General features: G+C 37.5%; 1 protein-coding gene across 2 annotated transcripts in view; it reads right to left on the bottom strand.

Moving 5' to 3' along the window:
• rasgrf1 (Ras protein specific guanine nucleotide releasing factor 1) overlaps nt 1-16,743 on the bottom strand; it is a 44,169-nt gene extending 27,426 nt beyond the window's left edge. The window contains exons 1-5 of one of the 2 annotated variants that reach the window (XM_038268907.1): nt 16,071-16,743; nt 3,467-3,573; nt 3,158-3,305; nt 721-813; nt 380-633 (exon numbers count right to left, since the gene is read on the bottom strand). In XM_038268907.1, coding sequence (XP_038124835.1) covers nt 380-633; nt 721-813; nt 3,158-3,305; nt 3,467-3,573; nt 16,071-16,346 — 878 coding nt within the window. In that variant the 5' untranslated portion in view covers nt 16,347-16,743. The remainder of the gene's footprint in view (nt 1-379; nt 634-720; nt 814-3,157; nt 3,306-3,466; nt 3,574-16,070) is intronic. The other variant, XM_038268906.1, reaches the window with a different exon arrangement.
• Nucleotides 16,744-17,361: the final 618 nt, after the last annotated feature.

The raw sequence follows: 17,361 nt of genomic DNA, 5'->3' as shown, positions 1-17,361 counted from the left end.
ATTACAACTGATATGTATGTGTCATAGAAAAGTCTATTTTGTGGGCTGTTGAAACAATGGCAGTAAACACTTTTTTTATTATTTTGCAAGAAAATTGCAGTGCATCAAAAGATCTAGCTGTACCAAGTAAAAAAAAAAAAAAAAAAAAAAAAAAAAGTCTTCACAAAACTAGACAAAGCTAAGGGTATACCCAAGTTATCCTTTATTGGCCTTTAAGAAAGTGATGACATTGTCTCAATAAGCTGAACTAAAGATTATATTAAATAGAAAATCAATAGTAAACTGAACAGTAAACCAAGTCATTGTGCAAGACAAAGACTCCCAGTAAAATAAAAAGTTTACTATTCAGAAGATTTTTGGGAAAAAAGAATAAGCCAACCTGTTGAGGAAAATGCTGCTGACATCATCATGCGTAATGGGAGGTTTCTTGGAGCTGGCAGCCATGCGTAGTGGACGCAAGAAGTTGTTCACAAGGATGTGAAGCTGCTGGACGTACTCGGCCTCAGAGTCCAGCATGCTAAACACCACCTGGTTCCTTTTCCTCATGCTCTCTGCGTGAGGTGAGCGAATGTAATCCTGGATGATGGTCTTCCATTTTCTTCTGCAAATCCAGCCTCTCAAAAAGCTTTGAACCTGCAGCACACAGTTAAGTCTGATGACATCTGTAACACAGCATAAATATATAAAATAAATATTGAAGTTTAAACTCCAAGCAATTACCTTTTTGATTTTCTTGATTTCTGAGTCGTCTTCTGATGGGGCAGCAGCAGGGCTTGCATGGATCTTCTCATTGTCTTTGAGCAGTCCGGCAATCTGTGAGAACAGCAGCCAAAATAAAGACTAATCATTCACACTTGTGCTGTTTTCTTCCTCTCACTTACTGTAGCAGCAAGTAAACAAAGTGACTAATTCATCTGGACAGGTCATAAGGGTGAAAAATTTGCATGACTAAACTTCCCGGTGTTCATTTCATTAACTCATGTTATTTGTAAAACTCATCTGTACATTAAACGTGTTTACTGACATTTTCTGCCGCCAAACTTTAATGTATTAGCAGGAGCTTAACAGGATTCTGGTGAAAAAAAAAAAAAACAATCTGAAGCTACTCTCAGCTCTTCAAATCTGAGAAAATGTGTTCTCTCACTTTGTTGCCACAGAAACGGTTAGATGTCACGACAACTTTAATGAATATTCAATTAATGGTTTGATTTAAAGCCTCACAATTGCGTATTAAAGTCAAATGACTACTCTACCCTAAGAAAACATCCAAAAATTCAAGTGGATGGAAACTGTTTTTTGTAGAAGGAGATGTAAGGTGGAGAGGTGGCTTATGCCCCAGTGACTGATGTGGCTGAGCTGAGGGCAGGTTAGATATATCTGTGTTTATTCATAAGATAGAACAATTAGAGACATAATGTCTCTGTTCCTCATGCTTTGGACTTTCTATTTGTGGCTCTGGAAAGATATAGTGGCAAAAACCTGGAGTAGTTTAACATGCTTATCTAAAAGCACACATTTTCAGTTAGTACTGTATACAGTGAAACTTGATACTTACTTTCTGACTTATTTTACTGCTCTTTCTGAAAACTCAAGTTTTACACTTTAAATAGTCCTGCTTTCTTTTGAATATGGATTGTTTCTTAAGTAATAATTTTTTCTGGGCTCAAGTTGATTATCTTTTTCCAAAAGATTTTCTGCTCTTGCTTGACTTTCTGTTTTAAAACAAATTCTCAAAGCCCCACTTCTCTAAAAAAAAATATTTTTTGTCTCTCTTCCAGAGTCATAAATGTGAATTTGACAGAAAAAAAAAATCAAAATATAAAATACACTGAAGCTATGATATATCTATAGCGCTGTCTCATAATATATTTTGTCAAAAACTCTTACCAGTCTGTTTTCTAGGTCAATAACAAGACCCTTCCCAAATGTTGGCCTTCAAAAGCCCCCCAAAAGTTAAAAAATTAACCAAATGACACTCTAAACCTGGTGGGTAGACTTGGCTTTTGGAGGACATGAGATAACCTGGAGGTCAACTCTAGGAGATACAGATATCTAAGAAGTCATCCGAGAAGACTCAGAGTTTTGGAAGGCATTGGATGCAGCAATAGAGCTTTAAAGTCAAATGTTGGAATTCCTGGCTCTTTGGATTAATGAGTTGTGGAAGATGACAAAACATAAAGGCTTGTCGAATCGTCGGCAACCAGGGTGGGACAAACCACGGAGAAACCATGGCCAGGATAAACTATGGAGGCACTCAGAAGAGTCTTTCATTGTGGGTTCTAGTAGTGCTGGAACCCACAATGAAAGGCAATAGAGGGACCTGTGATGAGAAGTGAGATTGGGATCTGAAAGAATCAGACAAAGTCACAAAAACTGATTCTGGAAGTACAGTGTTAACCTGACTGTGTGGAGGCAACAAGTGGAGGCTTGCTGATAATGCAATAATAAAGAAAGAGAACATAAGAAGTGCTGAGAGATCTGGTGGAGAAAATGTGATTGATGAGTGACAGGTGGAACAATGCTGATCACGGTAAAGGAAATTTGAATGTCGAACGCATATTTAGGTTTCAAGGTGGGATGCAAATGGAAATTTTTTGGCACCAGCCTGATGGGTTGTCCTCCTGCACACAGACTAAGAAGTTGTATGGCAGTACTTTAGACATAGAGCTATAACTAGAGTAGACCTGCACAGAGTTGACTCCTGCTCCATTTATTTCATTAACAGTGGAAAAGGCAGGATCTTAACATATTCATATAGTTAATTTGTGTCTCCTCCAGCTGCTGCTAGATCCATTGATGGCCTTCTGCAGTGTTGTTATCTACTCCAGTGTTTTTCAATGGTACTCCTCAAAGCACACTCTGCATGGAAGGTTTAGATTTTACTCTGCTCTAACACACCAAATTTAAACAATTAAAGTTCAGCACAATCTGTTAATCAGAATTGAAATCATGTGTGCTGGAGCTAAATCACTCAGGATAGCATACTTTTAAGTCAGGGTTGAAGAACACTGACAATATAATCTAACTTCTATCTTAAAGTAACTGACTCCTTGTGTTGTAAAATTGCAAAAGCCTTAACCTTGCAAAGTTAATAATTATGCATCACATATTCAAATATGTAAATGTAAAACAACAAAAACCCATCTGTAAATATTACCTCTGACTTGAGCCGTTCAATCTCTATTTCACCATCTTCTATCTGTTGTCGAAGTTGCTTAGCAACTGTTTTCTCCGTCTCAACAATTTGAAGCAGATGAAGATACTTCTGCATGAGCGACTCATGCTCGGTGGCCAAGTTTCTGTAACTGCATCAAACATTAAACATGTTTACAGGTGTGCTGAATCTTAAGCAAAATATTATTATCAATAATGTATAGTTTTTATTTACACCATGTTAAAGCAATCAACTCATTAGGTCTAAACTTTATAGCAGGGTCTAATTGGCATGTGTGATGTGTGCGTTTACCTGGCATGTGATATTGCAGCCACCCATTCATCGCAGTCTTTTACATCTTCTGTACGCAACTCAAGAGCCTTTTGGTTTTCATGAGTAAAGTTTACTGTAAAGTAGTACTGAAAAAACAGGAGAAAAACAGAAACGAGTTACTGGATATAAAAAACAGCACTACCATTCAATGCCGTAAATATCGGTAAGCAGAGACAGAAGTTGCTTACGGGCACATTACCTCTTAGGGGCCCCATCACTGACATCTGGTAGGCCCCCTACCCAATTGTAGACTAGGAAGTCTCTTGGCAGATGTAATGGTGTGAAAAGTTCCTCTTAAACCCACCTGATACTGAAGTGACTGACCGCACCGGATCATATTTATACCGCAACACATGCCAGATTTCAACATGATGGTGAGCCGTTTAAACACAACACTAATAGCCAAGCAGACAGTGGTACTTTTAATTACTGTGTTAATAACTGTGTATAGTGCAGGGCCATAATGCGGACAGGTGTTCAGCATGAATTGATTTCTACAGTGAACCAGGGAAGTCAACCAAAAGCCACAAAGAAAAAAACAAACTAAAAAACAACATGACCCCAAAAGCCACAAAAAGAAAAGGTTGGTGGACAATCTGACAGTGCACTCCACTGCATTAAGAATGAGAGCCTCATCCTTGAGTTGCTGCAGTGGCGTTGTTCTAAAGTAGCTTCCCCAATTAAATGTGTTCCTCCTCTAAATTCATAATGGACCTTCTTCAGAGAGAGCGGAGCCACTTTTCTCTATCTCTACTTAACGTCCAACAATACAGCTGTTGAGAAGCTAACCCTGGTAAGTGGAAGCTCCACAGTCAAAAACTTGGCTTTAGAGACACCAGGCAGCATAGTCAAATGCTGGGGGGCAGAATGGGCAGTATCAAATCCTACTTGAGAATAAGGTTAAATAAAGCAAGATTTTTATTCGAGTTGGTTGCAATGATTGCACTTAGTATTTCTTCCGTGTGCAAGTTTTTCCAAACAATGTTTGTCTCCGTAGTTTTCTCTTTTTCCCATATTTCATTGTCATTACACTGTCACAAGTACAGAGCAATGAAATGAACTCTGTATTTAACCAATCCCCTTAGGGAAGCAGTGGGCTGCCATTGTGTGGGGCCCGGGGAGCAGTGTGGGGATTAGGGGTCTTTTCTCAGAGACCCAGAGTGGCAGTCTGTGGGAGTGGGGCTCGAATTCAGAACCTCAGGATTCTAAGCTCTATACCCTAACCACTAGTCCACCACTCCTGCCCCCCTTCCTGGTCTGACCAGTGATGATGGTGTCCTGAGAACAAGGTGGGCTAAGTTGATAATTGGCAAAATTATGGGTGAAAACCTAATCGGATTCGTAGAAATGGCATCCATTCCCCCATTGGATGGTGCAGCTCCTCTTTCTAGGGATCTGGAAAAAGTGTATAGTATTATTCCTCCAAAACCCTAACAGCCCAGGATGCAGATTAGGAAGCAGAGTCGTAGTTTAACCCACCTCTCTACAGCCTGTCTACTTTTACTAACCCTTTACTGCATTCAGATAGTGTCTTGTCCATGGCCAAAACCAAATAAATAAAAAAAAATCCTAAAAGTATCTGAATAATATTCAACTTAAAATTTTAATGACCCAAATAAAAAAAAAACAATTAAAAACAATTAAGTGTGGTTTATGTAAGATGAAATCTCTCTCTTCATACATTTTGTTAGTTAATGACCTGATCTTAAATTATCAAATTGATTTATGTTGTCTTGCAGAGACCTGGCTGAGACAAGAAATTATGCTAGCATAAATTAGTTAACTCCCTCAAGCTATTCAAATTTTCGTATGACTGGAAATTCTGGGTAAGGAAAAGTAGTAGCAACAATCTTTCACTCTGACTTATTGATTTGTCTAATGCCAGCTGGTTAGTTAAAATACCTTTGAACATTCAACCCTTATTTTACGCTATCTGAATTGGAAAGGAACAAAACCACCACTGTAACTTTGTATCATCCACCTTACTCAATATTCTCATCAGTTTTCAGAGTTCTTATCTGATTGAGTGTTAGATAATTACTGACAAGGTCATTATACTGGGGGATTTTAACATTCATGCCGATCACAAAGGTGATAGCTTATATACAGCCTTTAATGATATCTTTGACTCGAAAGCCTCTGTTCAAAATGTGCATAGTCTCACTCATTCTGATCTTCATACTTTGGACCTTGAGCTGACATACAGCATTGATTGTGAAGAAAGAACAGTATTTCCTCACAACGCAGTCCAATCTGACAACTTTTTTACTAACCTTCAAACTAAATTTAACAGAGTTCTCTTCTGTATCAGATCATCATCAGATAATGCAGTAATAAATGTGTTTTTATATCCTTTGTACTACTGAATAGTACTGTAGAGTGCACTTATTTGATTTATTCAGCTTTACAAATTGATGATTTTATTGATGGGGTTACTTCTTCTCTATGCCCTGCATTATACAATGTACCCCCTTTGAAATATAGGAACATTAATAACATGAGGCTGGCTCCTTGCTTTAAAACAGAGCTATACTGCTGTATAAAATGACTCTTCTCAGAACTATAGCAGAACATTTCTCCTAGTTTATAGAGGAAAAATAAAATAATCCTTCATATATATTTAATGCAGCTGCCAAACACACACAGCCACACCCCCTGCTCTTAGTAGTAATGATTTTATGGGATTATTTATAAATAAGACTGATTCTATCAAAGATAAGATGACTGGCAACCCTTTAAATGTAACTGATTTGTCCCTGGAGGGTGGGGCAGCATCTAAGCTGGCTGTGGAACATGGGCTATGTTTTGACTGTTTTGATCCAACTGAGATGTCAGACTTCTTAATTTGTTAGCTTCAACTTGTTTGTTGGATCCAGTTTCAACCAAGTTATTTAAGGAAGTATTCACACTAATTCTCCCCTCCATTTGCATAGAGTGGATATTCCCATTGTGGGACAACAAAGGGATTTACATTACATTTACATTAGATTTTAGATATAATTAATCTACCCGTTACAGGGATATGCACCTTAGGCAAGGTAACTGTTTGCTGTAAACCTTTTTTATTAAACAGCCTCTCGACTCAGATGACTTGGACACTTGTAGAACCATATCTAATCATCCTTATAATCCTTATAATTATATCATCACAATTACACTGGACTTACATTATTTTTTAGGAAGGCTTGGATATCCTATAGAAATGTAGGGAACAGCACTAGGTTTGATTATATCTTATATGTCTGACAGATTTAAGTTTGTTCATGTTAATGTGAATCTTCTTCAAGCTCCAGGAATATCTGTGGAGAACCGCAGGGAAGAGCCAATTATCTTAACTATATACAGTATATGTTCCACATTGGTAGAATTATGACACATTGGGATTAATTTCCATTTTATGCTGATGATACTCAGCTATACTAGCCCATAAATCCTGATGAAAGTATCCCATTACTAGAGGACTGTCTTGAAGACATAGAAACCTGGATTACTCTAACTGTCTGCTTTTGAATACACAAAGAAGAGAAGCTATTTTTGTGGACTAGAGTTTTTAATGACAAAGATTATTAGTTAGTCCCTTCATCTGGATGAGATTGAATTGATCTCAGATAATAATAAAAAATCTTGGTTTTGTTTTCGATCACAATTTGTCATATAAGTCCCATTTCAAAGAGGTTTCAAGAATGTTGTTGCATGATCTCTGAACTATTGCAAAAATAGCCACTACCAGTGACAAAACTGTTTACTGCCACTGAATCAGCCATCCGTAATAACAACATGGCAGTGGCAGAAGTGGAAGATCTTAGGCTGAAAGTAACAGCAGCACTCTAGGGCAAGGTTTCTCATTTCCAATGTTTCCCAACAGGAAAGCATGGCAGTTAAATCTCTTGGCAAAAAGCATAATGTGACCATTTTGCCAGCTGACAAAGGTAGATGCACATAGTAATTCAACACAACTGATAACCATTAGAACATAATGAATCTAAAAATGGATAGTAAAAACTACAACCTGAAAAGTTACTAAACCAACATCTACAAAAAGAAAGTAACAGACTCTCTCCAAAAACTACACAGAGAGAAAATAGAGTTCAATCGCGTATCCAAGGGAGACCATACCATGCATATATAATCTTCCAGAAATACACAAGGAAGGGGTCCCACTTAGACACATTGTCAGCAGCATTAACGTGGTGACACACTATACTATAAAATATCTTTGAACAGTTTTGACACCATTGTTTGGAAACACCAAACACCGCATACAACTCTCCACAGACATTATTGCCTGTCCTGCATCAGAGTAGAGTAGAGTCAAGCTTTTCTAGCCAAACATCTGTTAAAAAAATTCCACATCGTACAACAACCTATATATATATTATACATATATTATAATATTTACTGTGTGAACATGAACACACTTCAGTACAACTTACTTCAACACTACATGTCAAAACACTACAACCAACAAAACCTGCCCAGAGTAGTTCTCCATAAACAACTCTGACCCATCCAGCACAGCAATTTGAGATCCAGTGACTGCCATGTGACACATCACATACCAGTACTAACATGTTTGCAGATGGATTCATAACCACGCAGACTACTCTCTTTTTACATTTAGGAGAAAAACTAAGATCAGTGCGCACACAAAGATTTGTGACCCGTTGGACCTATGCCTATCAACCTCATACTTCAAATACAGGGAAAACTCCTGAATAGGAGTTTAAATGGTTTCAAAAAAGTGAGTGAAAGTCTTGTTGCCTTCAAATTTAAGCCTATTTTGTGATTCTGCTTCATTCTATCTCTATTTTCTGATTCTGTAGTTTTTGTGAGTTTAATCGATACATTTATGTGCTCTCTGTTTTTTTTGTCATAGCAGTTTCATTTAGTCTGTTCTTGCTTAGCGGACACTCCATCCTGGAGACAAACATCAACTGAGCTGCTGTCATCAACGCCTTTGGTTATAGGTGATAGATCTGGGCCTGTTCTTCAGTGTAATCTTGTTTCTTAGACATAGCTATGGGCTTAGCTTCTACTGTGACTAACTGTATATGCTCGTTTCTATCCATTGATATAAAAACTGTTAGAGTTTGTCTGCTAAGTATTTCTGTAGATGCCATGACTCTGTCTTGTAATATATGCGAGAGAGGTACAGATTCAAAAGGAATGGTGAGAGTATTGTCCCCTGTGGTGTTCCTGTGCTGCCGATTATCTGATTTGACACTTGACCTTTCAGTCTGACAAACTGTGGTCTGTTTGTCAGAAATTCTTTGGTCCGGGGGATTGTGGAGGACTCAACTTGAGTCATCTGGAGTTTATGAAAAGCTAATCCTCCTGAATTAAGTTAAATGCACTAAAAAAATGAAAGAACACAAGTGTTACATTGCTGTCTGTGATGGCTAAATGAGAGTGGGTTTGTGTAACCATGTTAAAGATTCTTCAACTCATACTCCACAGAATAAAGAAACTGCAAGCTGCTTGTTTGCTTGATCAGGTAGACCAACAGGAGTTTCTTTAGGACTTATGATGCCAGGATGATTGGTCCATTGTCATTGAGGACTTTAATATATATATATATTTTTTTTTTTTTTGCTCCAGAACCACCCTCCTTTATCAGGCTAAGGTTGAAGAGGTGCTGTATAATGCCACAAAGATGCTCTACATATGCCTTTAAGTTTTTGGAGCTGACACCATCTGTATCCTGTGTTTTATTATGGTTCAGTCATTACAGCTGAAGATGAAAGATAAAAAGTGTGAAAGGGACATTTTGGCTTAAAGGAGGACTGGATATCTATTTAACTTTGTTCAGGAGAGAAGGAAGCGGTTGTTGTTCCTGAACTGAACCTATTCAATAATGAGTTATGTTCATTGGCTCTGTCCAAAATTCTATCTGCTTGTTCTCCTTAAAGCCTGTGATCTTCTTCATCATATTTTGGACATTGTTCTGCTGGAACTTGCTTTCCAGCCTCTCCCTGTATGTCTTCTTGTTTTTGCCTAAAGTTGCTTCTGTATGCTCCTCAATGATTCCCTGTCTGCCTTCCTAAAAGCTCTTTTTTTCTTGTTTAGCATTTCCTTTACATTACTGGTGATCCAGGGTTTGTCATCTGGAAGCATGTCACTTATCTGGTGGGGATGGTATTATCTGAGTAATGGCATTAATGTCCTCTGCTTGTGTCTAACACTGTATCCCCATCTGTAGCCATCCATCTTCTGTCATGCTTCTCCCAAGCGGGGTCGCAAGGGGTGCTGGTGCCTATCTCCAGCAGTCCCCAGGCGAGAGGCAGGGTAGACCCTGGACAGGTTGCCAGTCCGTTGCAGGGCCCCATCTGTAGCCTCAAAACAATAATACAGGGCTTCTTTATCTTTGTATTTTCATGATTACCTTTAATACAGGTTGCCTCTTACAAAGGGGCTTATAATTTGAGCAGAAAAAACAAAATCGTGATAACGTGATTTCCTAAAAGGAGGTCCTAGTAGCAAAAAATGAAGTGAGATTAAAATCAGGTTATTGCAACAACAGAAGGTGGAAGCTAAACAGTTGTCAGAACAACATGTGAACTCTCTACGTAATTATTATAGATTAAAACTGCCAACGGTTTAATATCTAGTCTGCAGACACAAAACTTTACAGACACATGTCCTGGATGACTGACCCATTTTCCTTGAGTTTTTTCAGCTTTATTAAAAATCTTTGTCTACTCGTATGGTCAGAAAGCCTGACAGAGAGACACTTTAAATATGAACAGATAATTAGGGCCTGGAGTCACTAATGGAGAAGACCTCCAAAAATAAGACCTCCCGATGAGTCTTATTTTTGGTCCACACAGGCCGTTGAGAATTTAAAAGAAAATTTTCCTGTGTTTAGCAATGAGTGGATCACTTGCGCTGCTAGGGCCATCCCTGGGCTGCCTACACTGGCAGCTTTTTTTCGCCTGTTCACCCTGACGTAACACATTAGTCCACTTAGTCGCTAAATGATGTCTGAACGTTGGAGAGTAAAAGGAGCAAAGGTGGCATGAGAGAACCAGTATTGAAGAGGAAAGCTCTGGAAACAAAAAAAAACAAATGTAAAAAATTGGCAGCTTTTTTACAAAAGTAAACTTGAGGTTTAAAACGTGCAAGACATCGAGTCATTGCAGTTTGTGTTTTTATGATGCATAATTTGACATTACACAGTATGAATCACAAAATGATGCAACTCCACATAAATGAGAATATTTTTCAGAGGGACTATACAGCAGGACCAAGTCGCAGCCATGAGTTGGCAGGTAGGATTGCTCATTAAGTGAATATTAAATTAATCTAATGAAGAGTATTGTGCAATTCTCTATGCTCAGAAGTATGACCTTTTTTATGTTAGTGTCATAAGCAAAGCATATATTGATGATGGGGTTGCTCCAGTTAGTATGGAAGTCACAGGTGCTGTTACAGTTTGTGAACAGATAAGCATAATTTCTAAATGCTTTCTATACCCAGTCCATATAACTGACTAGTTAGATTTTTGAGCAGTGAAAATGAACAGTAAAAACACAAAACTCATAAGTGAAATAGAATATTATGAAATATAAAATAAATCAGAATATTTAGCCCATGAAATTTCTTAATTGGTTAAAATGTGTTTTCCGTATTGAATATGCTTAAACTTTAAAAATAACTATTTTTTATGTGATGAATGTTCAGGAGAGTCTAGGGAAACCGAAGATAGTGTGAAATATTAATATTTGAAGTTATTTTATTTTGCTTTGAAGATTTGGATATCTGTGAACACTTATTAGAACAGAATGTTGATTCTGATATTGTTGAATAGGATGTGTTATGAAGAATGATGTTGGGAATTTACACTAATGTTTAAATAAATCTGCATTGTGAAGAAACCCTAATTTGTACCATATTAGAAGTATTTTGGAAAAATACAAAGAATCAAAAGCCTTTACAGAACAATGCAATGTAGTATACTTAACTTGTGATTTTATAATTACATGGTTTTTAATAACAATAGGTCATTATCCTCAGTGGAACAGTCTGAGGTGTGACACTCCAGGGATGAATATTAGCCCTGCACATAATCCTACATTCCTGATATTCTGTCTGGGTCATTGCTAGGGCTTAGAGTTCTTCTAACTCAGTTCCTAAAGAACTCAAATTGCCCATAATTGATGGAAGAGATGGCTTGAATTTCTGGTTCTTCTCATTTCTCCTCGCTTTTGCTCAGCATCCTCAGCACTTCCTTTTCAACTTAACTGGAAATGGTGGACGTAGTAAAAGTATTGTTTCAGCTTTTGACACATTGATGAACTGCTCCTGGTTTAAGAAAATTCAACTTGCTTTGGTTATGCATCATTGCAAATAGCAAAGATACTGGCAGAAATCCCTTTTGCTGCACAGGATCCTACACCACAGGTTAAAAAAAAATTCAGAAAAAAGAAACTTTGATCCACAAACAGAGCAACTGAAGTCATTTTTGAAGGAACATGTGTATGATGCTAATAACAAGTCTATAACAAACCAAGCAAATGACACATTCAGTTCTTTAAAAAATATATGTATTCTAAATTCTGTCTTAGGTTTAACTTAAGTATCTGAGACTTAAACGAAAACAAAACACTACTTTTAAATTCAGTATAATTTTATTTTACTACACAATGTAGGTTGACAGAGGCCTCTACAGTACTTTGTGTGTTTGTTCTGCTGCCTCATTGCTGCATTGATCAAGTGGTTGATTTAAACCAGAGAGCCTGGGGAAGCCACAGCTTCCTCGCCCACCAGTGCAGCTGATGGAACACACTGAGGAAAGCCTCCCCCAAATCAGATCCTAGGATGTCTCATGGTTCCCTGTAGGCATTGCCATAAGACAGGGAGGCTGCAGCCATGGCTGAGTACAGAACTGTACAGAACCTGTTTCCTAGCAACTCTGGTCAGTCGGAACAGTTGTTCACAGCTGTTGTTTTATAATTCCAGGACTGAAGCTGACTAAAGAAATAACGAGAAGACACTTTCATTTTTAGTCAAATAATTTATATGTATAACCTGCTTAGGTACATGGATGTTCAACTTTCTAGTGTGGCTTAATTAAAACAATTCTAGAAAGAAATTAAGGCAAGATTCCAACACAGTGATTGTAAACACTCATGGCTATTTTCTGTAAATGCTTGAGGACGGTGGTTGCTAGTTAAAGAAGTTAATGGTCTTTTTTGCATAGGGTCAGGTTGGTCTGGATAGCCTATTTTGCTTTATTATCATTTGGTCAACACTTAATTTGATCTGACTTGTTTGATTTTGATTTGCATATAAACCCATTCACATTGTAAAACAAAAGGAAAGAGATACACATTTAAAAAAATCTTTTAGAAATAAAAATTTGGACCTTTATATATAGCAACACCAATTAACCACTATGTAGAGCCCTACTATTTGCAGTGATTACAGCTGCCAATCTTTTAGGATATATTTTATTATCTGCAGACTAAATCTATTTGCCCACTCTGGCTTGATACCTGTCACACTACATGGAAAGCACCTACAAACATCAAGTCTTGCGACAGTTTTTTATTAGATATTGGTCTGGACTCAATCTGCAGGACATGCTGGACAAAATGTTCAGTTTTGATGTTATCTGAGAGCATTTCTATTTGTCCGAAACTATAAACAACATTTCTTACAGTTGTCTTTTAACTTGCACTCTTCAAAAAAGATCATTTGTGGAGCGTACAACTTATAGTTGTACTGTCGACAACAGTAGGTGGACAAGCATGTCTTTAAATATTTGCAGTTTTGCCATACTCCTTTCAAAAAGCTTGCCGAGCTTTGGATATAGTTTTAACATAAATTTACATTAAACGTTTACACAAATGTTTCACTTTTGCGTTCATCATTATTAAAAAAATCTTCTGTAAGAAAACATTTGATCCCTCATCAAAACAGCTGTATTAATACTGACGTTGCATCACAAGGGCTGACTGACTATTAGTCACGTGAATTCTAAACCATCTTTAGTTTGGGTTCTCAGAACAAAGGGGTCTGAGTAAAAAAAAATGCACACAAGCCTTTTGGAGTGTCATTTGAACAAAACACTGACGGTATTTTATCTAGTGATATATATATAGTGATTATGACTCATAATGATGCACTACTTTCTGCTTCCATGTTAAACAAAATCCCAACAAAATACATATAATTTGTCAATATATTATAAGACAGAAAAGAGCTCAAGGATTATGAATAATACTGTCAGTGTCTGGGCTTAACCAGAGGTAGTTCTTAAACCTTTTCCTCAAACACATAATTTTAAAAAATGAAAATATAATATAATGTATTATAGAAAAATGTAACCAGAATTGAATAGTATTCAAATTTATAATCCGCCTTGAAGTTTCTGATCAATCGCTACCTACAGAAAGATCAAGCTGTTTTTTTTTGCAAATTTTTTTCAATAATTTTTACCTATCAAAAGAAAAAACTAGCAGTCAGTTTATGTATGCAAATATTAAAGAGTAAATAAAACGTTTCAAACTATGTGTAGCTGATTTTAACTTCCCCCTTAAAATTATCTCTTTGAAACTGCTTTGATCAGGCTGAATGAGACTGATGGTTGACCTACAGATGCAGCTTTCATCCTGTAACAAATCATTATTCACAGTGTATTGCTCCACAGTTGAATTAATCTTATCCTTAAAATATATAAACAGGTTAATAAAACAGAAAACACTAGCAAAGATGCAGACATGCTATGCAGATATGCTATGACACCATTACAATGTGATATTTGACCATCTCTTATATAATTTTGTTGGAGAACACATCTGTAAAAAGTATATTTAGGAATATTTAAATATTAACAATCTTTCTGCTTGCACCTGATTTCATGTTAATGACACTCATCCCGTACCTTACAGCTATTGCCACTTAAGTGTTTTTAAAGTACTGATACATATAACCTATAACCATTGATTTTTACATTGCACCTTACAGTCAGCTTTCTGGCAGGAGCGAAGCCTCAACCAGATGAAAACAACCTGCTTTTTTCTATAATTGTACTCTGACCTCTCAAAGGTAACGCAGAACAAATTTAGCTCTGATAGCACTTGCATAATAAAAGAGATGCGATGTATTGACTCCCCCCCCCTCTCTCACTCTCTGTCTGTTATCGCGCCTCATCCTACTGCATCAATCTTTAGGATGCAAATAAGGGTTACCATGGAAACCTAGGGCTCAAGTGTTATCATATTCACACTAACTGCATTTAAGAACACATGTCATAGATATATGCACAGGGATCTATATTTTCCGCAGGTAAACAGTGTTTGAATTTGCCATAAACATGCTAGTGTCAATGGTTTTTATGCTTGTATACATGTCCTTTATAAAGGTTTCCTTTTGAGCGTATTTCTATATTTAACTAAATCTGCACAGCAAGATAATGTGAAATGTTCGTGTCTGAGCAGAGCCATGATTTGTCTCTCAGCAGAGCACAGACTTTTTTGCATTTAAATACACAAACAAAATGGCAGGTTATTGAAGGAATACAAAAGGATAGAGTTCAGAGAGGTTTTGGTTGCCTTTGAAGCAACTCTGAGAGCCCTGTGCTGTGTTCTGCTTTGTCAGCACAGGGGCAGCTGTTCACAGTGAGAACCTGGCTTCAGTTTGTATTGCAGCCCCATCTACATGGCTTTGGAGAAGCTCACGATGGAGCATTATGCAGTGATTGTTGACTATAAAAACATTAACCATTTTAACCTTGATTTTCGATATTTTATGGTTGAGGGAGTAAAAATAAGGCAGAATAGAACATAATTTACAAAGTTAAAATGACATAAAAGCACAAATGATGCCATATATGGATGGTGAGGGTGCATTTACTTTTGACTGCACCTGACCTATAGGCTTCAGAACTCTGAACTCAGTCTTAATTCAGGTCAATCCGAATGGAGCGGGCTCAATTGCAACTGTATGAATTCACCACAAGATGGAAACCATGTAGCCATAACTTTTTTTACTATCCTAAAATTCTCATTATGTTTCCGTGTTTTATTTGTGTACATCCCACAAACTTTCTCCTCCCTTAACATGTAAGACACGAATAAAACTTGAAAAAGAAAATGTGTTTGTGTGTTTACAGTTTGTTTAAATACAAATACTCCCCGAAAGCTCCGTAAATCTATTGACATTTTACGCATAAGGGGAAAATATCAGCCGATTCAAAAAGCAGGAGGAAAAAAAAAAGGAAGCAGGTTTGGTGCAAAACAGCCCAGGCTGCATTGCCTGCTAGGAACACCGTTGTACCACCATTAGGTGTTATTTTTTTTATTCTTACCTCATCATTAACACCGTGCATGAATTACATAACGTGCACACACCAAACCAAAACCTGACGCTTTTCTGCTGCAGTGGATCTGAGATCATCTTGTGGTTGGACGTGAGGAAAATAAAATATATATATACTCAAAGAAAAGGGACGTTTTAAAGTTAGAGGTCTTTTTTATTTACATTCTGTGTTGTATTTTCTCATTTTGCAGACATGGTGCGTATTTTGTGCATGTGCATTCGCGTGCGCATATGTCTGTGCGTGTGCGCGCTCTTTCCCTACCTGCTTTTCCAAGCACTCCTTGGCTGATAGAGAATGTTTCGGTGAAGGCGCTCTGTCGCATATGCACCCTTCCAACAAGTATAATCCCGACGGCCGAGAGCTTGACTCGTTCTCAAAATAAAATAGCATGTTCTGCAGCAAAGCGAACCACTTTGTGTGCCATTTCGTGTTGTCCGAGCTCTTTTTGCTCAAGCACCCTCTCCTTATACCATCCTTTTTCGCCAAAAGCCCTAGATAGGTGACATGACCATCGTTGAGTCGTATTCCCTTTTGCATTTTGATGGGGACGCTTCAGCCTGCACTCAGCAGATCTGTCGTTACATCCTTCTGAAGTCGAAAAAACAAAGACAAGATGTTGACTTTCTCAATGCGGACCTCCAGGAGCGGAATCGTCCACTCCGTCCGACGCATTCATTTAACTAGAAACAAGAGTTACAGAGACGCAAACAGCAGTCCAACAACCAAAAATCTTTTGTCATACTCCAAGTGCATTGGTGGTCTTCATTTTCCGAGTTAAATTGGCGGAACAGAAGATGAGAGCCCTTTTAAAAACTGCCGCAGACGTAGAGGAAAGGGGAGCTTGAGGTCCGTTTCTTACATGAAATCTCCAGAAACCAGTAAGCTCTGTGCTGAGCTTGGCAGCGTTGGGGAAGTCACATGACGCATGCTTTGGAAAGCAAATTTCAGGACCTTGGAGAGGGTCGCCTCAAGGCTCCAAGGCACCAAACTGAATGATCATTCATCAGGGAAGACTTTTGAATTCTGAAACATTTTATATCCGTTTTGTTTTTATGTTTTTACAAAAAGTTTGTCCTATATTTTCTACACTGGGATTTACAAATGTAAATATAAATTAGTTATGTGAATATAACTTATATTTTTTTCATATATTACTTCTTTGGAACTGTCCAATAAATTGTGCTTAAATCATCAGAATTCAAAGATTTCCTGCCGCTTTCTTTTTTTTGAACAAAGTCTGAAAAATCTTCTCTCTGGCTTTATGGAGTTATACAGGTGTTTAAAGGTATAGAGGACGATCTGTTATTTCCAGGCGGATCATCTAAATTAGTGGTCCTTCTAATTGTCAATCATTCTGGTGATATATTTAAAAAAGAACATCCTACGTGCTCATTCCCAGTTAGCTATCTTTTTCTGTGCATGCACTTTCAGGCGTATAAGTGTGGTGAGCTACAGTTTCAGACAGTCATTGAAGCCCACCTTTCTCACCGCAGTTCTTTGAAAATGGCAGAGGGTCATAATAAAAATTGTCTATAAAGTGTATGAGAAGAAA

This window comes from Cyprinodon tularosa, unplaced genomic scaffold (assembly GCF_016077235.1).
Source record: "Cyprinodon tularosa strain WSP-4 unplaced genomic scaffold, ASM1607723v1 ctg71, whole genome shotgun sequence".
In the NCBI taxonomy this organism is placed as follows: Eukaryota; Metazoa; Chordata; class Actinopteri; order Cyprinodontiformes; family Cyprinodontidae; genus Cyprinodon; species Cyprinodon tularosa.
Note: the sequence above shows the minus strand (reverse complement) of the source record. Positions and strands in the feature narration are given on the sequence as shown.